This window comes from Euprymna scolopes, chromosome 22 (genome assembly GCF_053919585.1).
Source record: "Euprymna scolopes isolate OS-2025 chromosome 22, ASM5391958v1, whole genome shotgun sequence".
NCBI lineage: Eukaryota > Metazoa > Mollusca > Cephalopoda > Sepiida > Sepiolidae > Euprymna > Euprymna scolopes.
Window position 1 is genome coordinate 81,236,072 of NC_136503.1, and position 27,789 is coordinate 81,263,860.

Consider the following 27,789-nt stretch of genomic DNA (forward strand, 5'->3'; position numbering starts at 1 on the left):
AATACATAAATAAAGAAAAATCTGTACATACTGGTGACGGAAAAAAAAAAAACATTATACACAAAAAATCACGTAAATTTATCAAGTAGTTTTATTTTTTAAATAAGAAAATCAAATTTTATGGCTAATCTAAGAGCGACGATCTCGCAACGTGATCTTGAAAATAGGCCGGAAGAATAAGGGAGATAACTCCAGGACGAAATTTTAAAAGTCATTCTTAACATGGGGAAGAGGGGAGGTATTGTAAAAAACAAAAACAAAAAAACTCAAATTCGTTTAATAAAAAATAAATAAATAAAATATATAGATGATTTAAAATAAAACTACTTCATCAATTTACGTGAATTTTGATGTACGATATTTTCTTTCCGTCACGGATGCGTACCTCATACAGATTTTTCTGTATTTTTTGTTTGTTTTTTTTTAGATGAGGAGGGGGGGGGGGAGAGAAATTCTGAACAAGTACCGAATTTTTAGGATTGGGTTTGAAATTATAATAATTTTTTGATCAGCGGAGAAAAGAGAGTAATTGCCCTTGAAAAGATTGTCAATTCGAAGACGGTGTTAAAATTGAATTGCGATTCTTATTTCCACCGTACGAGAAGTTTTACCTCTGAAAATGGTTCAACGAACTAATGTAATTATAATTTTAAAATTATAATTTTTTTTGCTTTGTTGTTTTTATTTATTTTTCGTTTGAATGAAAACGAAAGAAATTTGTTAATGATGACACGGGAAGTAAATAATTTGCACATGCGCGATTGAATGAAATTGTTTTTAACTTTCTGTCTTTCATTAATATTTTTTTGTTGTTTAATATTTTTTCTCCATTTGTATTACTATTATTTAATATGAATTTCCTATTATTAATTATTATTAATCGAGAACGTTTTCTAAAAACAAAAGGTGCTAGTGCAGAGAGTGATCCGCGCTATTTTTAAAATCGTATTTCCAAGTTTAATTAAAGTTTTATGATATATTTGTTTTATTCAATTGTAAGGTTGAAGTAGAATAACTACAAAACACCCTCCCCTCCACATGTTAAGAATGGCTTTTTAAATAATAACGTTATTATTTACGTCCGGATCACTTTCTGCACTAGTACCAAACAAAAAAACAGAAAAACACTGTGGTGTAACATAAAAACTGGTATTATTTTACTCTCACTTTCGTATAGAACAAAATATTTTTTTGATAAATTTCAGTGTGCTAAAAACGAATGTGCAAACCGTTTCCGTCACAAAAAATAATTTGCATGATACGAAGAAATTTTTCAAAAAGTGGGTGATCACTTTTCCATTTAAATTTTAGTTAAAATGAGTACCCACTTTCTGGCCACCTGAGAGAGGGGGCAATTTTTTGTGTGTTTATTGGCTAAAAAGTTTTTTGTTTGATTTCTTTTGCCTGAACCCTGGAACTAGTTTCCATTTCACAGCCTAGCCTTCGTTTACGCTAGGCGCGAGCATGAACGAATGCTGTTAAATGTGTACTAGCGTACCAAACTGCCTTGTCACAGTGTAGTATTGTCGAAAGTTTTTCGACAAAGATTAGATGAAAAACAAGTAGTTTTCCAAATATTAAGCCATGTAATTCTGTATGTTATCAGTGGTGACCATTTCTGTACGCGCAAGCGCGCATATTTTTGATAAAAACCTACGCAATAACTGCCACCGCGACATTTGTATTTTGTTTATTTTTCGCGCGATTATCGAGACCGTAAACATGACAACCTCATGTCCACTATCTTGTCATTCGAACCTAGCAACTTGGCACTACTTGCGTTTAAAACTTAATAATAATAATAATAATAATAATAATAATAAACGCTTTAAAATCAGTTAAACCATACACACACACAAAACTTATTCAGCTTGGTTGAAGAGTAACTTATCTTGTCTTTGATACTTATATATATATATATATATATATATATAAATATATATATATATATATATATATATATATATATACATTTTTTTGTCTATAGTAATAAATGCACCCCCCCCCCCGACGTAGTTTAGGTTCGTTCTCTCTTTTATTTATAATTTTCGTCTTTTTTAAAGCTGGGAATGGTGCATCCTCGGTCTTTTCTGGTAATAATAAAAATAAAGTTTCATTTTCTTTTCGAGTTTCTGATTCGATTTTTAAGTTTTATATACGCGGACGATTTTTTTAACGGTGATTTTTGGCCGAGGACTTATGTCTATTTAAAACTATGAATAGCATATTTACCATCAGGTGAATATGTCAACAATATAGGGTCCTTTAATTCAATAACTAAAATGATCCTTACCCTTTATTTGACTTGAAAAAAGGTTAATAATTTTTGGGTCATTCAGAAGAAATATTAAATAAAAGCCCGATGACTTTTTAATATTCACCGTACGAAAAAATAATGATTAGAAACCAAAACAATGTTTACTGTTTATATTTTGGAACTAACGTAGCCATTTTTTTTTTTAATGCGCACTCACTGACTCGTGTATAAATTTTTTTAAAAAAGTCAGAATTTCACAGTTGGACACATTTAAATAAATAAATTAATTTTTTCAAAGTATTTATTGTTTCTGAATTTTTGAGATGAGGATTGATTATTCATATTACTTGGATTTCGGACTACTCGAATTCGACAAGATACACCTGAAGAAGGTCGGAGAGGCAACGTAACTAAATCGCGGCGTGACTTTATTACGATAAAAACCAAATGTGTAACCATTAAAAATGTTTTTAATATATTATTACATTAGGAATCTTTTTGAGTTAAAATCTAGTGATAAGTACGTTAAATATCTATACATTACGTATTGAATAACACGTTTTCGGGCATACGGGACACGGCTTGTTGATGTTAAACGTCGATATGAAAATGAACTGAAAACAAAACGAACACTTTCTTCATTATTCTACAAAATGTTTTCCGTTTCAAATCACAAAATGGGTGATCGATTTATGTTGGGCTGACGTACACGAGTGCTAACCCTTTAGGAAAATATGCACGCATCGGCGCCGATGTTGTACGCAGTTCGACTTAGGGAGCAATTATTATTTTTTACAAGGAAAGAATTTTTGCGTGTGTGGCCTAGTTTTTTTTTGTTTTTTTTTAATTTATTTATTTTGGCTTGAACTTTGCGCTTTACGAATTATTTTATTATGATTTTTTTTTCTGTTTTTTGGATGGATATATATATATATATATATATATATATATATATATTTTGCCGGGGACTATAGTTATAGGTAATTATTAACAGGAAAATTGGTGCAAGTCCAATTTAACACTTGTGACGATAAACAAAAAGCTTTAGCGTGTACTTATCTCTCATGGAATGTCATCGATGGAAACACAGTGAAATGTTATTTGTTGCTAGTGCGCTTATTGATCCGCGCTATTTTTAAATAGTATTTTCATGTTTAATTAAAGTTTTACGATACCTGTTTTTATTAAATTGTTAGGTGAAAGTACAGAACAGGTACACAACATCTTCCCGTCCCCATGTTTAGAATGGTTTTCTAAATAATGTCATTATTTCAGCATGGCTCAATAAGTGCATATAGCTTTTATTTTCTTGAATAAAATAAAAACTACTCGACGAGAACACTACTGTTTTTGTTTTAATAATTATTTTTATTCAAAAATAAAAAAAAAAAATTAAATTTCAATTGTTCAAAACATGTCCCCCCCCCCCAAGCTTATTGGGGATTTTTTTAAATTACCATATTTTTCATGCACATGCTCTAAAAATGTTTCAAAATTATCTAATATTTTTTCACTTTAAAAAAATTTTTTTTTTTTATTACATTTTCACCTTGCCACTTTGGTGTAGGGGGCTACTATCAGGGGCAACAACTACTGGGGTACTATGTAGGGATTTGGGCAGCAAGATGTCGGTTCACGTTACACTTGAACTTCTGCACGTCAGTACTGTTGGGGAAGCAGGGACCTGGAATGGAATTCCAGAGTCTAGCGGTTCTGGGGAAGCAACTATTGGAGTAAAAAGATCTTTTACATCTAGGGATCTCTACAGTGTGGGGGTGGGATTTAGCAGCCTGTCGGGTTTGTCGAGGGTGCTCACGTCGTGGGGGCACAAGTCATTGCAGTTCGTCAGAGCATTCACCACTAAAATACTTGTAGAAAAGGCAAAGGGATGCAACATTTCGTCGATAGGACAGAGGCTGAAGCTTAGATGCCAGTTCAGGGCCTATCAGGTTTGCGACTCTCTTTTGAACCTTGTCAAGGAGCGAGAGACTAGTAGCAGATGCACCAGCCCAGATGTGACAGCAATACTCCATACATGGACGAATGGTGGCCTTATAGAGGTACAGGATACTTTCGGGTGTTAGTAGTTGTCTAGCACGGTAGAAAGAGCCCACCTTTCTTGCAGCGGCCCTGGCAATGCCTTCAATGTAATTGTTCCAACTCATGTTTCTTGTGAACGTTAGGCCAAGGAGTTTGAAAGATGTACTCTCAGATAAAGAGTCGTTGGCCATTGCTATAGGTGGTAGAGAGGGTTTCTTGTAATTATTGAATGAATCTAGTTTAGTCTTGGCAGCATTGAACGCGACCAATCACTTTTGTCCCCATTCCACCGCAGATTGGAGGTCTTCCTCTAGTGTTTCTGCCATTTCTTTAGAAATGTGTTCATTCGTCTTCCTGTCGTGCCTGCCATAGAATGTAGTGTCATCAGCATATATACCCATCTCGGAGGCAATTTTGTCGGGGAGGTCATTTATGAATATCAGGAACAATAGAGGTCCAAGGATAGAACCCTGGGGCACCCCCGCATTTATATCATATTGTTTAGATGTTCGACCGTCGAGGACAACCTGGATTTTTCTCTTATCTAAGAAGGATTTAATTATGTTAAGTATTCTACCAGTGATACCGTATGATCTAATCTTCCTGAGGAGACCCTCATGCCATACCCTGTCAAAAGCCTTAGATATATCTAGAGCTACCGCTCTGCCCTCCCCCGCTTTGTCCAGTGAATGGTATATACGTTCAGAGATTACAGTTAGGATGTCTGCTGTGGAACGGGCTTGTTTAAATCCATATTGTTGGTCAGTCAGAAGTTTAGCATCTGTAAGGTGATGGACTAGAGCATGGTTAATTAAGGTCTCAAATATTTTGGCAAAAAGTGGGAGGAGGCTAATGGGGCGATAATTTGATGGGTCAGTGATTTCACCAGAATTCTTGAATACTGGTACAACAGAAGCAGTTTTCCAACAGCCCGGAAAGCAAGCTTCATTAAGGCATTTGTTGTAGAGTTTGGAGAGAACTGGAGCTACTTCGGCTGAGCACTTTTTTAATAGCACAGCTGGGATAAGATCGGGTCCACATGCTTTTGAAGTGTCAAGGTTTTTTATGATAGCATGCACCTGAGCAGGGGTGGTTTTCAGATCGTCTAGCGTGGCGTCTGTCCGCATAGGAAAGTCAGGTAGGGGGTGGTTGGAAGGGTCCAGTGTGGAGTTTGAGGCAAACCGACTGGCAAGCATGTTAGCCTTGTCGGTTGCTGAGGAGACAACTTCGTGATTGTTGGTTAGTGGGGGAATTGTTGATTGCCCATTATTTACTACACTGTTGTAGATTTTCCAGAAGTCTCGAGTTCCTAGTTTTTGTGCTTCGATGCGCTTTTTAGTGGTTTCCGCAAATTCTCTCTTAGCTGTCGCTATTTCTTTCTTAACGTTATTTCTAGCTTCTATATACTTCAGTCTGTTTGAACTGGACTTATGTCGGTTAAACCTACGGTATGCATGCTGCTTTTGAGCAATGGCAGTTGTGCAAGTCGACGTAAACCATTGGGGAGAGTGGGGCTTACTATAAAATTTCCGCATGGGAACATGCGCTTTGATTGCAGTTTTGAACCAGTCAGTGGTCTCGTTTGCACACTGTTCAGCAGGGAGAGAAAAAATATTTCTCCATGGGGCATCTCTGATTAGTTCCCTGATGGCTTCCCAGTCAGTCTTTTTATAATATCTCGTTGTTTTGAGCACTGGCTCTTCAGTTTTGGGTCTAGAGTTTAGGGCGATTTCAACCATTATCACTGCATAACTTTTCATGTTATAAGCTTCTCTATATATATTCTCATCGACATGAGACCATTTCATTTCTCCTCCTGATCCCGATATGTATTTTAAAAAATCATATAATAACAAAATAATTCGTAAAATTCAAGCCAAAATAAAAAAAAAATATCAATCCAATAAACAAAAACAAAACAATCCAAACAAGCCGAAATAAAGCTATAATAAATAAGAAAAACTAGGCGCTCCCTAAGTTCACGAATTCAGCCACTTTGGCATCTTTATTTATTTATTTATTTAATTTGGCTTGAAATTTGACCATTTCCGATTATTTTATACAAATAGTTATTGCTATCTTCAAGTTTCGTCACCCGAGATTTTCAAAGGTTTTGTCCGGATAAATTTTTTTGTCACTTCTACAGAATTGGGACGAGATTTTATAGTCAATAAATGGAGTTTTCGGATTAAAAAAAACAAAAAACAATGGTTTCAACTGATTTTTTTTTTGTCAATTCTAATAAGTTACAAGGGCAGCTTCCAAATCATGTAGTTGAAATTAACTGAATATGACTAAATTATTAAACAAAACCGCTTTAATTATGTTAGCAGGTGAAAAATTGCCGCCATCTTGTTTTAATCAAAACGGAAAATGCCCCCCCCCCTCTTTTGAACTCTCCTGTGTCTTATAATCGTTTTTATCAAAGTCTATTTTTTATTTTTTTAATTAATAAATCATTTTCTACCTCATCGATTTTCGTAATTTTTAGATATAATTATCTTAAAAGTACGAGGAATACATTGTATTCATGTGAAATTTAGTATTTCGTCCCAATAGTATAAAAGCGCCATTTCTTTCTCCTTTTTTATTTTAATAAGCAATCGTCAAGTTTCGTGGGCGCTAGAGTATTAAAAGGTTGATTTTTTAGTTATTCAGGTTTGTTTTGAGTGAATATCATTTTTAAAATTATCGCCGACAAATAGTTTTCATGATATTAAAGTCTTTATAATCCAATGTATTCTGGTGACCAGTGAAAACAATACATTTCGGTGTGAGCCGCTTGGACACCCTATCCTGCCTTGACAAAGTTCAAAACCTAGTAGGAGATGCACTTTTTTCTTCTTTGCAACCTCTTTCCTAAAGAAGAGATGTTGCGAGCTTGTCTCTGCTCTATCATTATTTTCATGGTAAGTGCTCGACTGAGCTTCAATCTTGATGAGTAGTGACTCCTATATAAAAAAAAGTGCACAGACCAGGGAATGTGTTTACAGATCTGCTCAGGCATTTTTTTTTTTTTTTTTTAGCAGTAGGCTCAAATGCGCCTATCATAGTGAGCTAGTTTCCTTGTGTCTAACCTATTGATAAGGAGGTAGATAATATAATGAACCCTTGAAAGTCTTTTAGGAAGTTAGTTATACACATCTCGAAATAAATAGAAGTAATCAACCATCTCAGCAAAAATAACCTTCTTAGTGACACACAATATGGTTTCCGTTCTGCTAGATCTACAGCAGATGTGCTTACAGTTATATCTCATAGGATTAGTGAATCTCTCGACAGAGGCAACCTTTCTAGGACAATTGCTCTTGACATATCAAAGGCCTTTGATAGGGTATGGCATAATGGTTTACTTCACAAGATCTCCAGCTATGGTATAGCTGGAAATGTCTTCTCAATTATTAAATCATTTCTCTCTGATAGGTTCATAAGAGTAGTAGTTGATGGGCAAAAATCAGAAGCTCACAGTATAAATGCTGGAGTCCCTCAGGGGTCCATCCTGGGCCCAACTCTTTTCCTGATCTACATTAATGATCTTCCAAATCACATCCTTACATCATTCGTAGACATTTTTGCTGACGACACTACCATCTATGGTAGCACATCTAAGACAGAAACGAGCAAGTTCTCTCCGATTCTCTCTCCTCTGATCTTGATCATGTTGTACAATGGGGAAAGGAGTGGCTGGTTACTTTTAATGCATCTAAAACCAAGCTTCTATCTTTACATCATCAATGTTCTGATCCCCATCTTGCATCAATTGAAATGAATGGCTCTCGTTTTGGGGAGGCCTCAAGTTTTGACAGGCTTCTGGGCTTGACCTTTACTCCTGATCTGAAATGGAATACGTACATCAAATCTGTTGCCAAGGCTGCTGAAAAAATGGTCGGATCCTTCCAGTAGATATCTCACTGCTGATGCAATTCTCTATCTATATAAGAGCCAAATATGTCCAAGAATGGAATACTGTTGCCACATATGGGCAGGAGCTGCTAGAAAAGACTTGTCCTGCCTTGATAGGGTTCAAAATAGACTTTGTGGCCTGGTGGGAGATATCCTTTTCTCTTCGCTGCAACCTCTATCTCACAGAAGAGATGTTGCAAGTTTGTCTCTGCTTTATCATTATTTTCATGGAAAGTGTTCGACTGAGCTTCAATCTATGGTCCCCCCCTCGCCAAACTTTCACAAGAAACACTCGGCTAGCTGAAAACATTATCAATAATTTCCCCCACTCTTTATCTGTGCCTAAACCTAAACATAGATTCCATGATCAAAGCTTCTTTCTTAGAACTGCACGCCTGTGGAATTGTCTTCCGTTTTCCTGCTTTCCAGCTGTCTATAATATGGTTGTCTTCAAGTCCAACGTGAACAAGTTTCTGATGAGCCGTTCCACTTAAGTTAACAAATTTACCGAACTTCCATTACTATCGATTACTATATTGTCCTTTTGACTACTGTACACTCTTTAACCCTTATCCTTGAGTGGCCTATCGGCCTTGATAAGTGGTGTCGCCTATGTAAAAAAAAAAAAATGTTATTTACTTTTTTTCTTAAAAAAAAAAAAATCTTTTTTTAACTCATAGATAGTTCTTTCTTAACTACATCAAGCCAACGTCTGTCCTCTTTCCTTACTCTTATACACAAAACATGCATTGTTTGAATATATTTATGAATGAATATGTCTGTGCTTTTTATTTGAGCAAAAATTAGAATATTTGCCTATTATGAAGATGGACGGGTCAGTAGAATTTTGCAGAATTCTTCAGTTTTTAATTTTCAGATCAAATTTTGAATGAAGAAATAATGTTAATTCTTTGTTGAATAGTCATTCGAGTTATTCCATGTTTGTTTATTTTTGTTTGTTTTAGATGTGTATAAGCATCCCGGAAAAAAGGCTCTACTTGCCCGTTAGAGGGTTTTACTAATGATGTATGACAAATTAAAGCATGACAAATGTACGACAACTCTCCTGTTGATTCTCTATTTGTTTGAATTTTAGGCACGTAATTTGAGCAATCTGAGATTCTTTGGTCAAGAACAACAAGAAGCAACCGATTTTAATTTAGTCGCACTGACATGCTGTTTTTTTTTTGTTTTTTTACTATTAAAAATCTTTATAAAAAAATAAACAATTTTTTTTTGTTTTTCAGACTAAATTTTAAAAAATAAGTCAAACAAAAAAGATAGTTTTTAAGTTAAAAATAAATGTTTATTTACTTTTTAAAAATTATAAATATTTAGCGTTTTATTTTTGTTTTTGTTTTTATGTTAACAAATATATTTTTTAAGTTAAGGTTTTTTTTTTATATTCTTGCTGTCTAAAAAAAAAATGTCTGTTTCTTGTTCTTGACCTAAAAATCCCAGGTTGCTTGAATGATGTGCCTAAATATCACATGAATAGAGAATTGTTGTAACGTGCCTTAATTTGCCATACGTAATTGGTAAAATCAATCTGATCACTTCAGTTTTGAAGAGCAGATTCTTATTTAGATTCATTCATGCATCTCTATGAGGCCCTGTTCATTTACCTGTGATACTTTATCTTCTATTTAAGGTCCATTTTATATGCTGGCATCTATTGGACGACTTTTAGAAATTGACTTCTAAACTAACCTATCTCTGGCCAGATCACAAGTCCATCCTTATCACTTCCTTTTATCTTTTCTTTGACCTACCTCTGTCAACTGACCCTGCTATCTCAACTGTTCTACATCTACTAACCCAATAGCTTATCCATTTTTTTCAACATGGCTATGCTATTGAAGTTGCCTGTTCTGCACACATCTCCCTATACTGTTCAAATTTAATCCTCATCTGAGGTCATCGGTATTTTAGACTTACATTGCACACGCGTCATATCATTCTCATTTCATTTCTCTCCATGCAACACATGTCCTCAATCGTCACTAACCAGGTTTTACAAGACTGTATACATGACTGATAGATTCTTTCTTTGGTTGACAGTAGTAATGCTCTTCTCTTCAGTAATGGCAGCAGGTAGGTAATGGTCAAGTTTATTCCATAGAAACACTTTTACTTAGGATGTTGGTAACCTTCATGTGGTCCCTTCTGTAAAAACACCCAATCTTTTTCCTAAAAGAATTTTAACTAGAAAGATATCAGAGAAGCCAATGCCAAAAATAGAATCATTCGATTTATGCAATCTAAAATCTAAAGGGCGCTAGATCTAGAAGTTGACCTGAGTTCAGTTATGGTTTGGAATAAGAAATGACTTGTTTCGTTTGACTCAGCCCCTGTCTTTCAATCATAGGCGTGTCCCTTTTCTTCCCGAGATTCTTTTGGATGGTTCTGCTCTCAATGAGAAATTGAGTTAAAAATTTTTTGGTTTTTCTTTTTCATCAAATCTCTTTTGGAGTTCATATATTAGATCTATTGCTCTTTCTGCTTCTCATGAAATCAGTTCTCTTTATCACTCGAAACACCTTAGACTACAAATCTACTATCAGACCATATATGGGGTATTGTTGTCATATTTAGGCTAGTGAGTCTCTGTTCCATTTGGAGATTATTGATAAATTGCAAAAACGTATCTGTATTTTGATTAGCCTCACCTTTGCAATCTCTTTTTCACAGATGTGATGTTTCTAGTCTCAGTATTTTTTGGAAATACTATTACGGCATGTGTTTTTCAGAATTATCTGATCCATTCGCTGTTTCCTTTGCCCCAACTCATTTAACTCCTGGTCTTCATCAATTCACTGTTTTAATACCTCATTGTAATACAGCTTCCTATTCCAGTATCTTCTTTCCAAGAACTGCAAGGTTGTGGAACTCTCTTTCTGCATACTGTTTTCATTCTATCTACAGCTTTGATCTTTTTAGGGTCAATAGGCACCTCCTGTCTTTGAGATAATCAGCTTTCGTTCTTGTTTGCTCTTTACATCAAGTAGTTTTACACCTTGTCTCTAGCGAATTATTAAAAAAAAAAAAAATGAATGGATGGTGACAAAAAAGTAATGTAATTTTTAATAACAATGAGCATTTTAGTTTTATTTTATAGTTCGGGAAAGTGACGGATGACTTGAAACACTAGATAACTCTGATCACCCTTTCTGGTTACTTCAGCTGTTGGGTTTTGCTGCCATGTTCTCTAAAAGTAAACATTGATTTAACTGCTCGGAACGGATACCATAATACTTTGTTCGCTGCACCTTATCATAACAAAGGTTCATACAAAATTTCAGCAAGATCGGCTCAGTAGTTTTCGAGAATAAGTGAAACTTATATACTAATCCTTATTAATCTCTAACTGTGCATCAAACAGATATCGTAATACTTTGTTCACTGCACATTATCATAACAATAGTAGCTTCCGAGAAAAAGTGGAATGGACAGACAGGCAGACTAAAGAAAATCTCTATATATAAAAGGCAAAAGTGGCGTGCATGTTTTTGTATGTCCAAGAAAGGCTTTTTCCGAGGTTGGGGGTTCTCAATCATGTTCCTAATTTTTACAACTTTTTATATACTCCCTAGATTATAATATCTACGATTTGCGAACAGACGTCGTCTCTACATTTATTTTGATTTACTTTTATAAAATTCCCTCTATCCCATCCTTTCGCATGTTTGTTTGTCTTTTTTGTATAAAACCGAAACTAATCGGAGTGAAGTAGGCTGCCTTGCTTTCTGACCTCCAGAAACAGAATTAGCTTTGATTGATGTTGGGGACACCCTTCATATCAAATAATTGCTGTTCATTTGGAGAACCTCCCCCCTTTTTTGGAGGAGGGGGGGCTGGTTTTTCCCAACATTGTGGGGAAGCAAAATACGGCAGAAACTGGCCTGCAGCCAACCTTCGTTTCTGCACCTTTATTTATTTTTTTCTGTTTTTACGTGGAAGTCACCACTTATCAAGGCCAGGAAGCCACTCGGGGATAAGGGTTATTATTGCGTGTACAGTAATAAATGGGATTTTTTTTTTTTTTTTACATAGGCATCACCACTTATCAAGGCCAAGAGGCCACTCAAGGATGCAGGTTAAAGAGTGTACAGTAGACATTGGACAATATAGTAATCATTAGTAATGAAAATTTGATAAATTTGATAACTTATATAGAACGGCTTATGTGTCATAATAATCGTTAGTATTGGAGATTTGATAAAGTGTCTTACTTAAGGGGGCGGTTCATCAGGAATTTGTTTATGTTGGACTTGAAGACATCCAAGTTGTAGTCAGGTGGGAAACAAGCAGACGGAAGAGAGTTCCACTGGCATGCACTTCTAAGAAAGAAGCTTTGTTCATGGAATCTACGTTTTGGTTTTGGTACAGTTAAAGAGTGGGGAAAATTTTTGACAGTGGTTTCAGCTAAATGTGTGATTCTTAACTTATTCACTTCAAGTCAACTTTTTGATTGACATCGATAAATTTGAATGCTTTTCACTTCCTCTTGCGCCATAGCGTAGCGGTAAGATCTCAGCTTTCCTTTCACTTTCTTTTTTGCCTTCACGTCACAGGTTCAAGTCTGCCTACCTACTAACACTTTTTTTTTCCAAATACCCGGGCTACGCTGGGCACCCTTGCTAGTATAATATAGATTCAAAGAGTTAATATTTAAAAATTTTTTTTTTTCTTCTTTGAATAGCTATCTTTTTTCTTCTCATGAACTCTTTCATAAGATTGTTCTAATCTGTGGCCTAGATTACGACACTTCACCCGCTACCCTTTTTACTTATCAGATAAGAACATCGATTCTTCTGATATGTTTCTTGCGGTTCTGCTTGGTTTGATATTTCCTTGTCAGACCACAACCAAAGCAGATTCCTTATTTTTTTTTCCCTTTATCTCGCTTATACGGGTTTTCTTATACTTGCTGCTAAAACTTGACATGTTGGGAGTTTGCCATCAATATTAAAATTTTGGGTGATTTTCCAAAGTAGCTAATAATAGAGCAAAAAAATGGGTGAAAAAATAAATACACAATAAATGTTATCAAAGGCAAGATAAGCTATTCTTCTACTTACTAAAATAAGTTTCATTTTGTGTTTTAACTTATTTTAAAGTAGTTTTTTTTTTTTTACTTAAAAATAAGGTTAGTGTAAAATACACATCCAGTAAAAATCATACAAAAATGTAATGTTCTATCAGTATTATTTTTTTTTTTAATTTTCGATTATCAAGGCTCAACTATTGTTTTAATGAGACCATCATTTTATTTTTTGTTCTAACTCTACAGGCTTCACACCATCTTTATTTTAAAGTAAGAAAACACTTTAAAATAAGTTAAAACACAAAAAGAAGTTTATCAAGGAAAGTAGAAGAGTAAGTTAGCTTACTTTTGGTAACATTTATTTGTTGTGTATTTTTTTCATGCTTTAACAGACTATTGTGGAGAATCACCCCAATTTTTTTTTTTTTAATTGTTATCAAAATGTTATCTCCCTTCTTCTACAACCTTAATATCAAAAACTCTTCCTGTGAAAATAACATGGGCATCCCTGTCAGCTGTGATTTGCATTGCACAAAGTACATCCCTAAAATTGTCAAGGAAGTTGAAAGTGTCTTAACATCACTTAGCAAGATTATTGTTGGTATTTAAAACTGTATATTTTTCATTTATTTATTATTTTTTTTAATAAATTGATGCAGTAGTTCAAACTCCCAGTCTTTTAAAACAAACCAAAAATATTAAGAGAAGAAGGTGCAAGGAAGTTCAATTGTAGAATCGGGACTCTTGAAAAATCTCATCAATTTTGATTTAAACAAAATTGATTGGTGTTAAATTGTATTTTGGGGAAGTGAAATGAATAACCGCCTGGAGTGCCACGTTCAAATCCTGTCAGTTTCATTGCACCACTTATGAATATTTGCAACCGTTAAATGTATGATTCTAGAAGAAACGGAAGAAAATAAGAGTACATTTACTGGTTTCATGGCTTGTGTATACTTTAGCTTTGACATGGTTCATTTTAATTGCATTGTTCTGTATAGTTGTTAGTAGCAATTTTGTTTCTTTTTTATTTCAAGGGAATCATTTATCTGTATATATAAAAGCGAAAATGTGTGTGTGTGTTTGTGCATTTTTGTGTATGTCCACCAAACGCTTTTTTTGCTGGGCTTCTCGGTCAGCTCACTCCTTGTTAAACCTTTTTATATGCTACCTAAATCATAATATCTATGACTTAAGAACGGGGGTCGTGGCTATCTTTAATTTGCCGGACTTTTATGCGATATTTTCGTCTTCGTTACGTTTTTCAGTATAAAAAAAAACTGAATGATGGGGTGGGGGAAACAGAAACTGGCTTGCAGCACAAAACTAGGTCAAACATCACACAATTTTCTCGCACCTGTCAATTTCACTTTATAAACGTTAACTTAAGATGCTTATCACTTTCTCTCCCCTTGTGGCCGAGATGGTTAGGTCTCAGGGTTTTTTCTATTTCGTTTCCACCTTCGTGTCAAGGCTTTGGAGTTCAAGCCTAACTTTCTACTAAAACTTTTTGTTTTTCTTTTACACTGGAAAGCAGACCAGCAGAACTGAGTTCCACAGGCAGGCAGCTCTAGAAAAGAAGCTTTGTTCACAGAATTTGCATTTAAATTTAGGCATAGATAGGGAGTAAGATAAATTGTTCATAGTGGTTGTAGTTAGATGAGTGTTTTTTTCTAAAAGTTTGGTAAGAGGGAGGACCAAAGATTGAAGCTTGAGCATTTATTATGAAAATAATGATAGAGCAGGGACAGGCTTGAAACATCTCTTCTGTAGGAAAGATGTTGCAAGGAAGACAAAAGAGCATCTCCTACTAGGTTTGGCCCTGGATATGACCTTAAACTATATCCAGTGGTGAGGCCCAGCTTCTAGGCTTTGGGGAGTGTGGAGCCACCCTTTAATTACCATTGCTCCCAGGTCCACTCTAACCCAGAGTGGTAGTACGTGTTAGGGTCCCAACTATGGGTTAACTAGAAACCGACTTGAAAACAACAAATATATCCTATTAAAAATTTTTTCTTCAAAATCTTTGAATTTGGCATTAAATAACCCGAAAAGAGTTGATATGCTGTGAAACAAAAACAACCAACCAACCTACTAAGTTTTGAAGCCAGTTTTGAAATCTGTGAAGGCAAGATAGGATGCTTCGTGCAGCTCCTGCCTAGATGTGGCAACAGTACTTTAGTTTTAAAACGTATCTAGCTTTTATACAGGTAGAGGATTGCATCGGGAGTGAGATACCTACTAGAACAATAGAATAATGCAACAATTTTTGCGGTGACTTTGACAACGGATTTGTTATGTCTTTCATTTCAGGCTAGCAGGGAAAGTCACACCTAGAAGCTTCTCAAAGCAGGGAGCTTCTTTGAGATGAGAGCCAATCATGTCAATTGGGTAAAGTGGGGATCAGAGCATTTATGGTGAAAAGATAGAAGCTTGGATTTTGATGCATTAAAATTAACCAGCCACCTTTTACCCCATTGCACCATGTGCTCAAGGTCTGAGGAAAGAGACTCAGAGAGATATTGGTCGTTGTTGGCTTTTGAAGTGTAGCCATACATGGTAGTGTCTTTTGCATATATTTCGCCGAAAGGATCTTGGAATATGATTTGGGAGATCATTGATGAAGGTAAGGAAGAGAGTTGGGTCTGGGATCCTTGTGTTTCAGACTTCTACCCATCAATGACTACTTGTAAAAAAACTTTCAGAGAGAAGATTCTATAGTTGAGAAGATATTTCCAAATATTCCATCATTAGAAATCTTGTGTAGTAGACCGTTATGCTAAACCCTGTCAAATATCTTTGATATGTCAAAAGCTATTACGAAACTCCCGTTAATAGATTCACTGATCCTATATGAAATTACACACAGCACATCAGCTGTAGATCTTTCAGGACAGAAACCATATTCCTTGTCACTGAATAAGTTATTGTTTTCATTCTTATGAAAACAGAAGAAAGTCACGAAAACAGCTTGAGATGGCTACGGAAAGAAGAATGAAGCAGAGAAGAACTTTCCAATAAACTAAACTCTATGCGATCAGGGTCACCTACCTCCCAAATTTTCTCCTAACACCAAAAATCATTTGAGTGACATCCACATACCAGGCATTCACCCGATCTTTTTAAGATTCTTAACTGTTCTTTTTAGTGCAGTTGGTTGTATCTCTCTTGCACTTGGTTCACTGGGTATATTTACCAGTTAGTTTTTGAAATTCTTTTTCATGGGTCTAGTTGCTCCTATAATTACTAGAATGGAGATTTTCCTAAGATTCCAGTTTCTTTTCATGTTGTAACATGGTATTTCATTATCTTTTCTCTCTCTTTTTAACCCAGTATCAATGTCAAGTTTAATAGGTCCCTTTTCTAGGTAGGTAGCTGTAAGAATTGCTTTTATTTTTTATTTTTTTTCTTATCAGTTTGTTCAAGTTGGAGATGCTTCAAGCAGAGGAAAAGAAAGAATTGGTCCCCGACAGAAGGAGGCTGGATCTTTAAATTCACCTTTGTTCGTTTGTCTGCCCACCCTTCTCTACATAACTATGCCTTGGAATTATTTTAAATTTTGTGCAAACATTAAACATGATATGAGTAAAAAAGTAACAACGGATTTTCCGGGAAAACTCCAGTTGCTTCCTAGGGGTGTTTTTCGGGTTAAAATAGCTAAAATTGACACTTTTGTGCTTATTAAAAAAAAAATTGATGCCTTGGATTTTTATAAAACTTTCTGAAAAGTTGTAACTAACTGATTTCTATAAAATTTTGTTTGTCTATACTTTGCAATAACTAGGGCTAATAAAAACACTCCATTTTTGGAACTATTTTACTATATTTGTTCAAAATTTTCTGTATATGTCTATTTAGCAGTTTTGCATGGTGCTGAACTCAAATTTAAATATGTTAAGACCTTAGGGACTTTTGGGGCTAAATGGGAGGGGGCAAATGATGGACTTAGTCGTTTCTTTTGGGGCTAAATGGGGGGGGGCTATTGCTGAACTTAGTCATTTTTTTATGCCTCGTTCACTGTGCACTCACGGAGAACCATGCATACTTCACTTGTTTTTCTTAGAATTACATACCAACATGCTTCATGTTTTCTGATGTATGTCAAATTTGCAAATCTAACTTCTCTGACTGTTTACATCTTGGTCATGACAACGTCTTTCTTTCTTATCTTCTCTGAGCACCCATGGGACATACTTTTTTCAAATCTTCTACATTTTCAGTTGTTCATGAATAATTGTGTGTACAGTTCCCACACTGACATCAAACTGTGCACTTATTGTTATTATAAATTCTTTATTTGGTCAATCAACTCGGGTGTTCTGACTTCTTTACTCCTCCCACACTTCTCATCATTCCTCACAGACTGTCTTCCTTGAATCTCTTATGCCACTCAAAAACTGATGCTCAATTCATGTAAGATAGCCCCAAAACAGTCTGAAGCATTCCATACGTTTCTGTGGCATTTTCTTTCCAAGTTTAAAACAGAATTTTATTGTATATCGTTTTTCCAAAGTGTCATGTCCAGATTGCATTTTTGAAATACACCAGCTGTGACAATCAGGTTTTAGTAGGATTTATTCCCTGCTGTAGCTGTTCATTTGAACCTCAAAATCATAAAAATTAGTCAGTCATCTCATAAGATGTATAGCAATAACATACTAAATTTTCAAGAGTCTACGACAATTTTAAATGCCTGTACAAAAAACATCTGGAAATTTATTGAAGGTGCCTTGTACCTACATGCATATGTCAGATGCTCTGTATCTCTACTATTATGTAAAAGGAACTTTGTGCATGTGTGTCTGTGTGTGTGTGAATTCATTTTCTAAAATGGCTGGGCCGATCTTCATAAAATTTCACACAAAGGTACTTTATGTGACCGGCAGTGTTTTTAGATAGCTTTTGTATCAGAATGTCTTCAATAAGTATTGATAATCAGAATAATCCGATGAAAGAACAGGCGATTTTAACACAAAATTAACACCTTACACAGCCATTACAAGTGAATTTGAGGAGTTTTATTACTACACAAGCCGAAAGGCCTGAAAATCAACAGTAGGGCGCTTTCAAAATGAATTTTTCTGTTTGAAGCACAATTGAACCATGATACTTTACTTTTTTTTTATTTTAAACTTAAATTCAAGCCACACAAGCAGTAAGGCCAGGCATATAAAATCAGTAATAAGTTCTTTGATATGACAGGAGTGCATTCGATATAAATGTTTCTGTTTAGAACACAATTGAACCATGATACTTGAATTTTGCATTTTAAACTTTAATTCAAGCCATTATATATATAAAATTTTTTTTTATAAAATCAATAGTAGGTTCTAGAATATCTTGTGAACTAAATTACATTGGGGAGGCATGTGAATCTTCCTCCCAGTGCACCGCGATGATTCCCCAACTAGAGCAGGCAATCAATTGATTTAATTGAAAAATAGGCGAGTTCACTGATTTCAATGACGATAAAAATATGTGCGTTGATCATCATTCAATCCCGGGCAACGCTGTCTCTCTGCTAGTCTATAATATAACAAACCGCTTCTCATTTTTATGATGTTAACAATTTAGAACATTATGAAATACAAATGATTTAAAAAAAATAATATTTCTGTAAAATATTGCGTTAAGATGATTTTTTTTTCAGGAGAATGGAGAGTCGAAGGGAGGGTTATGTTTCTTCTTTTCTCTTGGCATAATGGAGCAGTTACTGGCATAATAGAAGCAATTAAAAAAGAACAACGAATAACTCCATTATTTTGCTCTGGGATTTGATACCCTTGTAATTTACAGCAAGTACATTCAGATGAACTACGTCCACCAGACCAAACCTAATAAGGTTAATAAAAATTTCAATAAGTGCATCCGATCACATTGATGCTTAACTTTCAAGGACCAACAACTCTGTAGCTTCTTTGCTGTGTACTTCTTATCCTAATATGACTTCCTGTACACATAGCTCTAATTTGACTTCTAATGGAAATTTTCATATTCTTGCATAATCTGACCTTATGTGGGATTTTCAGTTTTTTATACACTCAACAGTTTACTCTCCTGGATTGAATAATTAAGATTTTCAGAAAACAATTGATATAGGAATAAATTAGGAACTCCCGCATCAGGCAGTCAAAATCATTGTTTTCAATCTGAAGCCAGATCCACAGCATCCCTCCAGCTCCTCATTGCAATCAAATCTCTCTTGTCTGCTTCCAGTTCATTTTTGGTCCTCCTTCTCTTTTACCATCGCAGTCTGTTGGAGCATTTGGTTGGCAATTCTCTCTGTGGTTAATCTTAAAGCATGTCCTAACTAGCCTAGACATCGTTTACAGATTATTGATGATACTACCTAAGAAAGATCTTAGGCATTACATGGCAGGACCACGTTTCGAACAAAGACATTCTTGCCAAAGCAAATTTTCCAAGCATGTTTGCTCTCCTCTCCCAGAAACGTTTGCGCTGGCTAGGGCATGTAGTTCGCATACAGGATGGCTGAATCCCCAAAGACATCCTGTATGGCGAGCTCTTAGCTGGCAGCAGACCAACCGGTAGACTACTCCTCAGATGTAAGGATGTGTGCAAAATGGACTTAAATTCCGGCAACATCAACCCTGTTGATTAGTGGTGGGACGATTAATCGGAATCGGAATCGTTAATCGTAAGAATCGTGTATTTTGGGAGGTATCGGAATCGGAATCGCATCGTTAAAAAATACCTTAATTTTCCGATTCCTTCATTACGATTCTTTTAGTCTGATGTTGAAAAAAAGAAAAAAATTTCCTGATATTTCTAACCGCAAGAGAGAAATAAAAAGAAACCAAAGAAATTCATTATTAACAAGGCAATGCTTAGTGCCCCTCCCTTACAAGGTTCATTCATTCAGATCTATTGTAATCAAAACTACAAAAGAGTTAACTTGAAAAGAAGTATGCAGGGCTCTACATTGCGAGTAAAAATAAAAAAAAACGCTTATCTTTTTGGCCATTGTTTTTTTTTACTGACAAATCTTCTAATAGTGAATGAAAATACTTTTTCAACTTATATTTTCTTAAAATAAAACGAACAAAGTCAAATTATTTAAACAGTAAAAGGTTTAATAGAACAATATACTCTAAAATGAAATTGATCACGTTGTATTATTTCGCAAAGTTTTGACAGTTGTCGGTTTCTTTTGAAGTTTCAAAAAAATCGACCCCATACCTATCTCTTCCAAACCTAAAGTTATTAAGTAACCCCTTCGTTAATTTAAGGGTAATTAATTCAATTCAGTCAAGTTTTTTTTTTTTTTAATTTCATTGAAATAAAATCCATTATTTTTTTTTTCTCCAGAAAGATAAAACCCTGAATTTGATTATATTAAAAGCAGAATAATATAATCTTTTTTCTAGAATTTTAAATTGAAAATTAAAAGTGTTTTGCGAAGTTTTTTGCCGAACGAAAAAGAAATTAATATATATATTTTTAAAAGGTTTTGTAATCAATTAATTTTTATGTCTAAATAATATTTACAATTAATTAAATAATTTCATTTTAAAAAGTATTTATAAATAGAATTTTACTAAGGACTTATAGTTTAGCAATATTGAACCGCATCAACCATGTGTGAATTGAACACAGTCAACCAAAAAAAAATTAAAAAGAAAATGCGGGTTTGTATTACTGTACACATAGATTCGAAAAAGTTGTCAAAAAACAAATATATAACAAATAAATGTTATCAAAGGCAAGATAAGTTATTTTTCTACCTAACTGGATATATTTTTCGGGTTTTTATTCAATGTAACATGTTTATTCAGCTCGAAAAGCATACAGTGTTTACCGATGTATTGGAAAATTCAAAATGGCGCCCGACACTCTCTTTAACACGGTAAGTTCAGGAAAAGATGTTATAAATAATAAACTATACAAAATACTGCTAGAAACTCGCTCAATATATGTTATCGTGACATATTTTGACATATATTCGGTGTTTTTTTTAATAGTATTTTGTCTAGTTTATTATTTATAACACCTTTTCCCGAACTTACCATGTTAAAGAGAGTGTCGGGCGCCATTTTGAATTTTCCAATACATCGGTAAACACTGCATGTTTTTCGAGCTGAATAAACATGTTACATTGAATAAAAACAAAATAAATTACCCAGTTTGGTAGAAAAGTAACTTATCTTGCCTTTGATAATATTTGTTTGTTATATATTTGTTTTTTGACAACTTTTTCGAATCTATGTGTACAGTAATACAAACCCGAAAATGCATATTTGCATTTCATTATGTAAACTTTTATACATTGGTTTCAAAAATTAAATTCTATAAGTTTTTTTTGTTAACTACCGGTTGGTACAAGTTACCGCCCCATCCCTTTATATTTTTTTCTTTTTGTCTTTTTTAGCGGATTATTTTCAATTAATTATCCAAATAAGTGACTAGCTTTAAAACAAAATTTAATAGTAAATTATTTGTTTACAGATAAACTGAAATTTCTAATATGGCCCAAAGTCCAAAAAAAAGTCTTTTTGAAGATGATGAGTTGAAAGCCATTTGCAAAGTCTGTCAAATTAAAATATCGCGAGGAATAAAACCATCTAACATGACCACAACCAACATGTTAAAACATTTAACTATGAAGCATCCAAATAAATTGGAGGAGCAAAATAAAAAAGAAAAGGAACAAAAAATTACCAACTAGTCACTCAGAGCAGTTTTATTAGTGAGGGTCGAAATCGCAGTGTCTTTTTTTTTTTTTTGCCTACGTCACCATCTAGGTGTCACCATTTTTTTTAACCCTCCTTAACTTCAAAGAATAAATACAATATATACAACTAAAAAAATAATTTTTAAAAATGCTGATTCCATTCATGAAAAATTCTTTTAACTAGAAATTAAAACTTAGGTAAAGATAGCTGAGTGACAGCAACAGGAGCACTGGTTAACTACTGAACCACGTGGAAAGGTGTGGGGGGGGGGAGGAAAAAAAAGGAAATTAAATGATGATAATAAATTATGATAACCGTCTTTGAAAGGCACTAAACTCCTAAAATTTACTTCTTTAAAATTTTAGGCGGCACTCCCCGGCGATTTTAAAGCACTCTCTCTCTCTCTCTCTCTCAAAATAAAAAAAAAAAAAATTTAATTTTTAAGTTTGGGAAAGATATATTTATTATAACCAAATTCCTGTATGAAGACTGGATCTACTTTATTGGACGTTAATTTGTGAGATAAGTAATTTTTCAATGTTTAATATGTTTTTAAAGTTTCAATTATCAATTAAATTTTTTTAATTGCATTTATTTTTCAATTTATTTTAAAAAAACAGGGTTTTAAATGTATTTTTCAAGGTAACAAGCTTCGAAAGAAGTCTAATAAAAAAAAAAATCCCTTAATTTTTAATTTCGACAACCCTGAGAATTTAATTATTAAAAAAATATTGAAATGTGACATTTTTTTATTTAACATTTCTATTAGTTCAATTAATTTTCTTTCAATAATTCATTTCACTCAACAAACTTCACCATTTTTTTTTTTTTTTTTTTATCTTTTTCTGTAATTTTGGTAATTATGTTTGCTCAATTTTATCTGGTATTTCATTTGTTTTTTTATAGTGGTATCATTTTTATATGTGTTCCTTTGATATACCCTATTTCAAAATTAGTTTGGCTAAACTTATTCTTCACGTTAGAAACAACGTGTAAAAGCAATGAAAAAGTAAGAAAAAATAATAGGTGTTAACTACTCCTTGTGAATTATGGAGGTCTGAAGAACTGCCGTCACAAATACAACTATCAATAGCTAAACAAAAAATCGTTTTTGAAATTCCTTTAATTGTAACTTTTCGCTATACCTACCTTTTGGTATAAAACACAAAAACTTTTGATTAATGATATTTCTCATATATGGTCGTTAACTTTGGAAAGGTTATTTTGTATCTACGGCGCCATGTCACATGGTATATTGTTTTTTTTTTTCATTATGCACGTTCATTTATTAATTATAAAATCAAATATTTATCTTTTTTATATTTAATTAGTATATATTTTCTTTCTCTTCTGCTATATTTTTTTTATTTAATTCATTAAATCTGTCAATTATGAGGACCAAAATAATGAATCGTGTGTATTTATTCTCTAATTTTCTTGTTTTTGTTCCGTTATATAAATTCTATTTTATTTGTTTTTTCTCTGAAGGATAAATTCTATTTTCTTTGAGTTTTTTTTTTCTGTATTCCAATTAAGTAAAATAAATTTTCTCTAAAATAAATTTTGCTAATTTTTCCGTTTAGTTTACTATATAATAATTTTATTTAAACCAAAACACGATGGTGTAGACATAAAATATCTCTTCCAAAGTTAGGGAACATATTTGGGAACTACCGACCATAAGTATAAAACTACCTGGTATATTTCAAAACAATAAATTCCCTAGGAATCGGAATCGTACTTGGTATCGGAATCGTTAATCAATATTTTCCTGGAATCGGAATCGGAATCGTATAAAAATTAGGAATCGTCTCAACACTACTGTTGATCTTGAATCCTATGCTGTAGGCCGTGACTCCTGGAGGATAAAAGTCAAGAAGTGTGTCCGACTGAGCGAGGAGAGAAGAGATGAACAGTGGGAGGAGAAGAGAGGCATACGCGAAAGGACAGCATCAGCAGTAGCAGCATCGGTAGAGCATGACAGAAGGTATTCCTGTGGGAAGTGCAACAGAACCTGCCGCTCTCGCATCGGTCTGCTCAGTCACAGCAACAGCTGGCACCACTCATGACAACCTTCAGGCGCTATTCTCCATCATCTATCTAAACAGTAAGACGGCAACAACAACAACAAACCTGTTGGTTAGTGTGACCTATGATTCTTGGTTGGTAGTTTGATCACTCCATTTGATCCCTAGATTCTTTCTAAAGCATTTAGAATCAAACGCATCTAATGTCCTATCTTGGCTTATTTTAAGATGCCAGTTTCACTTCCACATAGCAGTGTGGACAAGACTATATAAAATCTTAATTTAGATCTTTAGGCAATCCATATCATATAAGAATTCAGTGATTTTAAAATAAAAAAATGAAATAATTTTAGAGGTAGGTGAAGAATTCTTTAAGACATATCAAGTTCACGTCAGATCATTTTACATTATACGTATATAGTAAACTGCCCCTCACCCCATCGCGCCTGACTGCAAATACATCTTTTTAAATTAATTTTTTTTTTTTTTCATGTATAATCTGACAATTTGATGCTTAATCAATAAAAATCTGGAGATATAAAAAAAAATAATATTGCAACAATTGTAAAGGGAGTGTGGGGGTAAAGTCGGAATTTTAATTCTATCAATACTTTTAAAAGAAAATGTTATGTTCATTATATCTAAAAACTTTTAATGTAGATATTTGCAAAACATAAAGAATGGTACCAAATTTATTTCTGTAGCTCAATTACTGCCAAGTTATAACCCTGCAAAATTTGGATTATGTGATTTTTTTTCATATTACTTTTCTCATCTTGAATTTTATTTTTACAACTGATGTAACCTCCAACCTTCTTCAAGTGAATCTTGCCGAAGTCTAGAATTTCTCTGTCAAATTTATGAATCTACATGAAATTTTGAAATTAAATCTTTTATTGGTTCATATGTACGAGCGGGACCCTCCCCTCCTCCCACAATTTTATTTTATTTTATTTATTTATTTTTTTAAGTTTGCCCCTTTTCTGATTATCTTATATGCATAGTTATGGTTATCTTCAAGTTTCGTCACCTGACATTTACCAAAATTTAGCCTGGACAAAGGTTTTTTTCTATTAAAAATTTTTTTTTTTAATATGCAATTTTCGAGTTTTGTTACCTCAATATTTACAATTTTTAAATTAACAGAAAACCTCTTTGGTATACTTACATGTGTGCACAGTTTCTAATTCTAATCAATCCCCTATATTGGAGTCACTTAACAAGAACACACCACTTTTTACATAAAGGATTTTTCATTTATCAATCTAAGAGCAATAATTAATGGTCAATATGTGCTAGAGTATCAACTAAATACTTACCTTTAAAAATTTTTTTAGGGGTATCTGGGTCTGTATTCTGTATTGGTTTCACTGATTGCATTCAGTTTTTGCATATTCTAAAATAATATTCAATTATAACTGAATTTTTACCAAATATTTTATCTGTTACACCACGGGTCTGCAACCCCAGAGATTAAATAAAGGGTTCCATGTGAAATTCCATACAGATTCCCAAGTTTGATAGAAAGATTTCCAAGTTCAATAAGATACACCCAAAGCAGATCGAAGGTTACAACCTTGGCTGAAAAGTTGTGAAAATAACATTAAATATGAGAACAGTAGTACAAATAGTTCAAATAATACAAATTATTAATCCTCATTTAAAAAAACTCAGAAACATAATATCAAACCTGCAAAGTTTTTGAAAATTAGAAAGTTTGCCATCTTGTGTGCAGAAACCAAGTTTCACAATCTTCTTCTTCTATTATATAAAGGGCAAAATGGTCACGAGTGTTTGTGTATGTCCACGAACGGCTTTGGGCTTCTCGCGTTGGTCAGATTCCATGAGAGGTTTTTGCATACTTCACAGATTGTAATATCTCAGATTCGCAAACGGACACCGTCTCTATCTTTTTATTTTTTTTTGATTGAGTTAAACAAAATTCCCACTATGCCATCATCTCCAGTGTTTGTTTGTTTTTTTCGTATAAATAAAGCAAAACTATTTGAGCGCAACACCTGGCCTTCAGGCCGGGTAGTATCTGTTCTATAATTGGTTCTTGGTCAATGTAGGGGAAACCCTTCATACTGAGATAATTACTATTTATTTGGATACTGCCAGAGTGGCCCCTTTTTGGAGGAGCTGGTTTTCCCCCACATTAAAAACGACCTTGTGTCTAATTTGCTTTTGTGGGAGGTTTAAAAGCAACGTCATTTCTGCAAGTCATTTTTTGTTTTTGAATACTTTAGACTTTCAGTCGCGTCATGGAGTAGTGGTAAGACGTCAGATTTTCTTTCACTTTATTTTCCGTCTTCGCGTCATGAGTTCAAGCCTGCCTTGCCTACTACTATTTTATTTTTTTTTTGCTCAACACACACCTCGAAACACCCGGGCAACACCGGGCACCCAGGCTAGTATATGATAATTACAACATAAGAGGAGGAGAAAAGGCGAAAAGAGAGCAGCATCCGCTTGCCTCCCTTAGACTTGGCATGTTATAAAATAAGTTAACATTTCAAATTACTCCAATTCCAGTAAGGCTATGTACCATGCGAAATAAGTTGGATTCAATTTATGGTAACCAACCACCTGTCAAGTACAGATAATTTATTATCTTTTTTCTATGAGAGAGAAGGGAGAGGGGTAATTCATTTCTTTTACGAGCAGCAATTATCATTTCCTACACTGATGATTGCGTAAAAATGAAACACTAGTGTCTCTAGGCATAAAAAAAAGGTAATTGTAAACATTTATTAAAAAAAAAAAACAGAAAAAAGATATATACAGACATATAAAACCTCTTTAAGAAAATAAAGTTGAACCCTATTTAGGAAATTAAGAAAAAGTGGTCAACTTTAGCACAAATGCAATATGCTTTGAATAAGTGAGAAATACAAATGTAATGTCACTTTGAAATAAAATGAAAATTTATCATAATGGAAACAATAATTACTAAATCAAAACAGACCTAAACAATATTCCATTATTCCTTTGAAAAAAAGCTGGAGAAAACTGAGAGGAAAATTCTTCTTTGACTGTTCATGTAAGATTCATTTCATACATTAGATTCTTTTAATATTAAAATTCTTAGGACATTAGAGATTATTGTATATTTTTCTTTTAATCTATAATATAAATCTCACCTGTCTGTTTAAATGTATGTATGTATGTTTGTATGTCTGCCTAAAACTTTTGACAGATGCAATGGATTTTTACGAGATTGGATTCTTTTTGAAGCTTGACCTTTCAGATGGCAAATATCGAAAAATTGGCTTAAAACACTCATTCCTTCACCCTCAACTGGGTACTTTTCTACAAGGAGGGGTCGCTTTTTTCGCTGATATTTTCGAAAGTCATCCCCTTTTTTCGATTGACTAACCTTAATTTAAACCTTTGCTGCTTCCGTTTTGGCGATAGACACAACGGCAAAGACGGCACTTTTTTTTTTTTTTTTTCACATTCTTTTCCTCCTTTGCAGTATTGGTTGGAGCCTACCTGCCCACTACTAATTTTTTTTTTTTGTCAACACACACCTCCAAACACCCGGGCAATGCCGGGCACCCAGGCTAGTAGTACATAAATAAAAGACTTAAATCTTGATTATGTAAAAACAGATGGAAATACAATTTGATCTCAAATATTTCATTCACTAAAGTTTTTAACTTACATGTTTTCATTCTTGTGAAAGATAATTTAAAACTCTATATTAAGCTCACAAGATTGATGAGTGGCCGGTTTTTTATGAGACTAGCAAGGTCTTGCTTGGAACAAAACTGTAATATATTTCTATCGAAACTTCTATCTCTCTCTCTCTCTTTCTCT

General features: G+C 33.9%; 1 protein-coding gene across 2 annotated transcripts in view; it reads left to right on the forward strand.

Annotated features, from left to right (window-relative positions):
- LOC145243504 (FERM domain-containing protein 8-like) overlaps nucleotides 1-27,789 on the forward strand; it is a 218,103-nt gene that overhangs the window by 16,696 nt on the left and 173,618 nt on the right. Inside the window, exon 1 of one of the 2 annotated variants that reach the window (XM_080106461.1) lies at nucleotides 426-637. The exons of the other annotated variant lie outside the window; for it this stretch is intronic. Coding sequence (XP_079962587.1) covers nucleotides 620-637 — 18 coding nt within the window. The 5' untranslated portion in view covers nucleotides 426-619. Of the gene's footprint in view, nucleotides 1-425; nucleotides 638-27,789 lie in introns of those variants that run through there. 2 annotated transcript variants of the gene reach the window in all.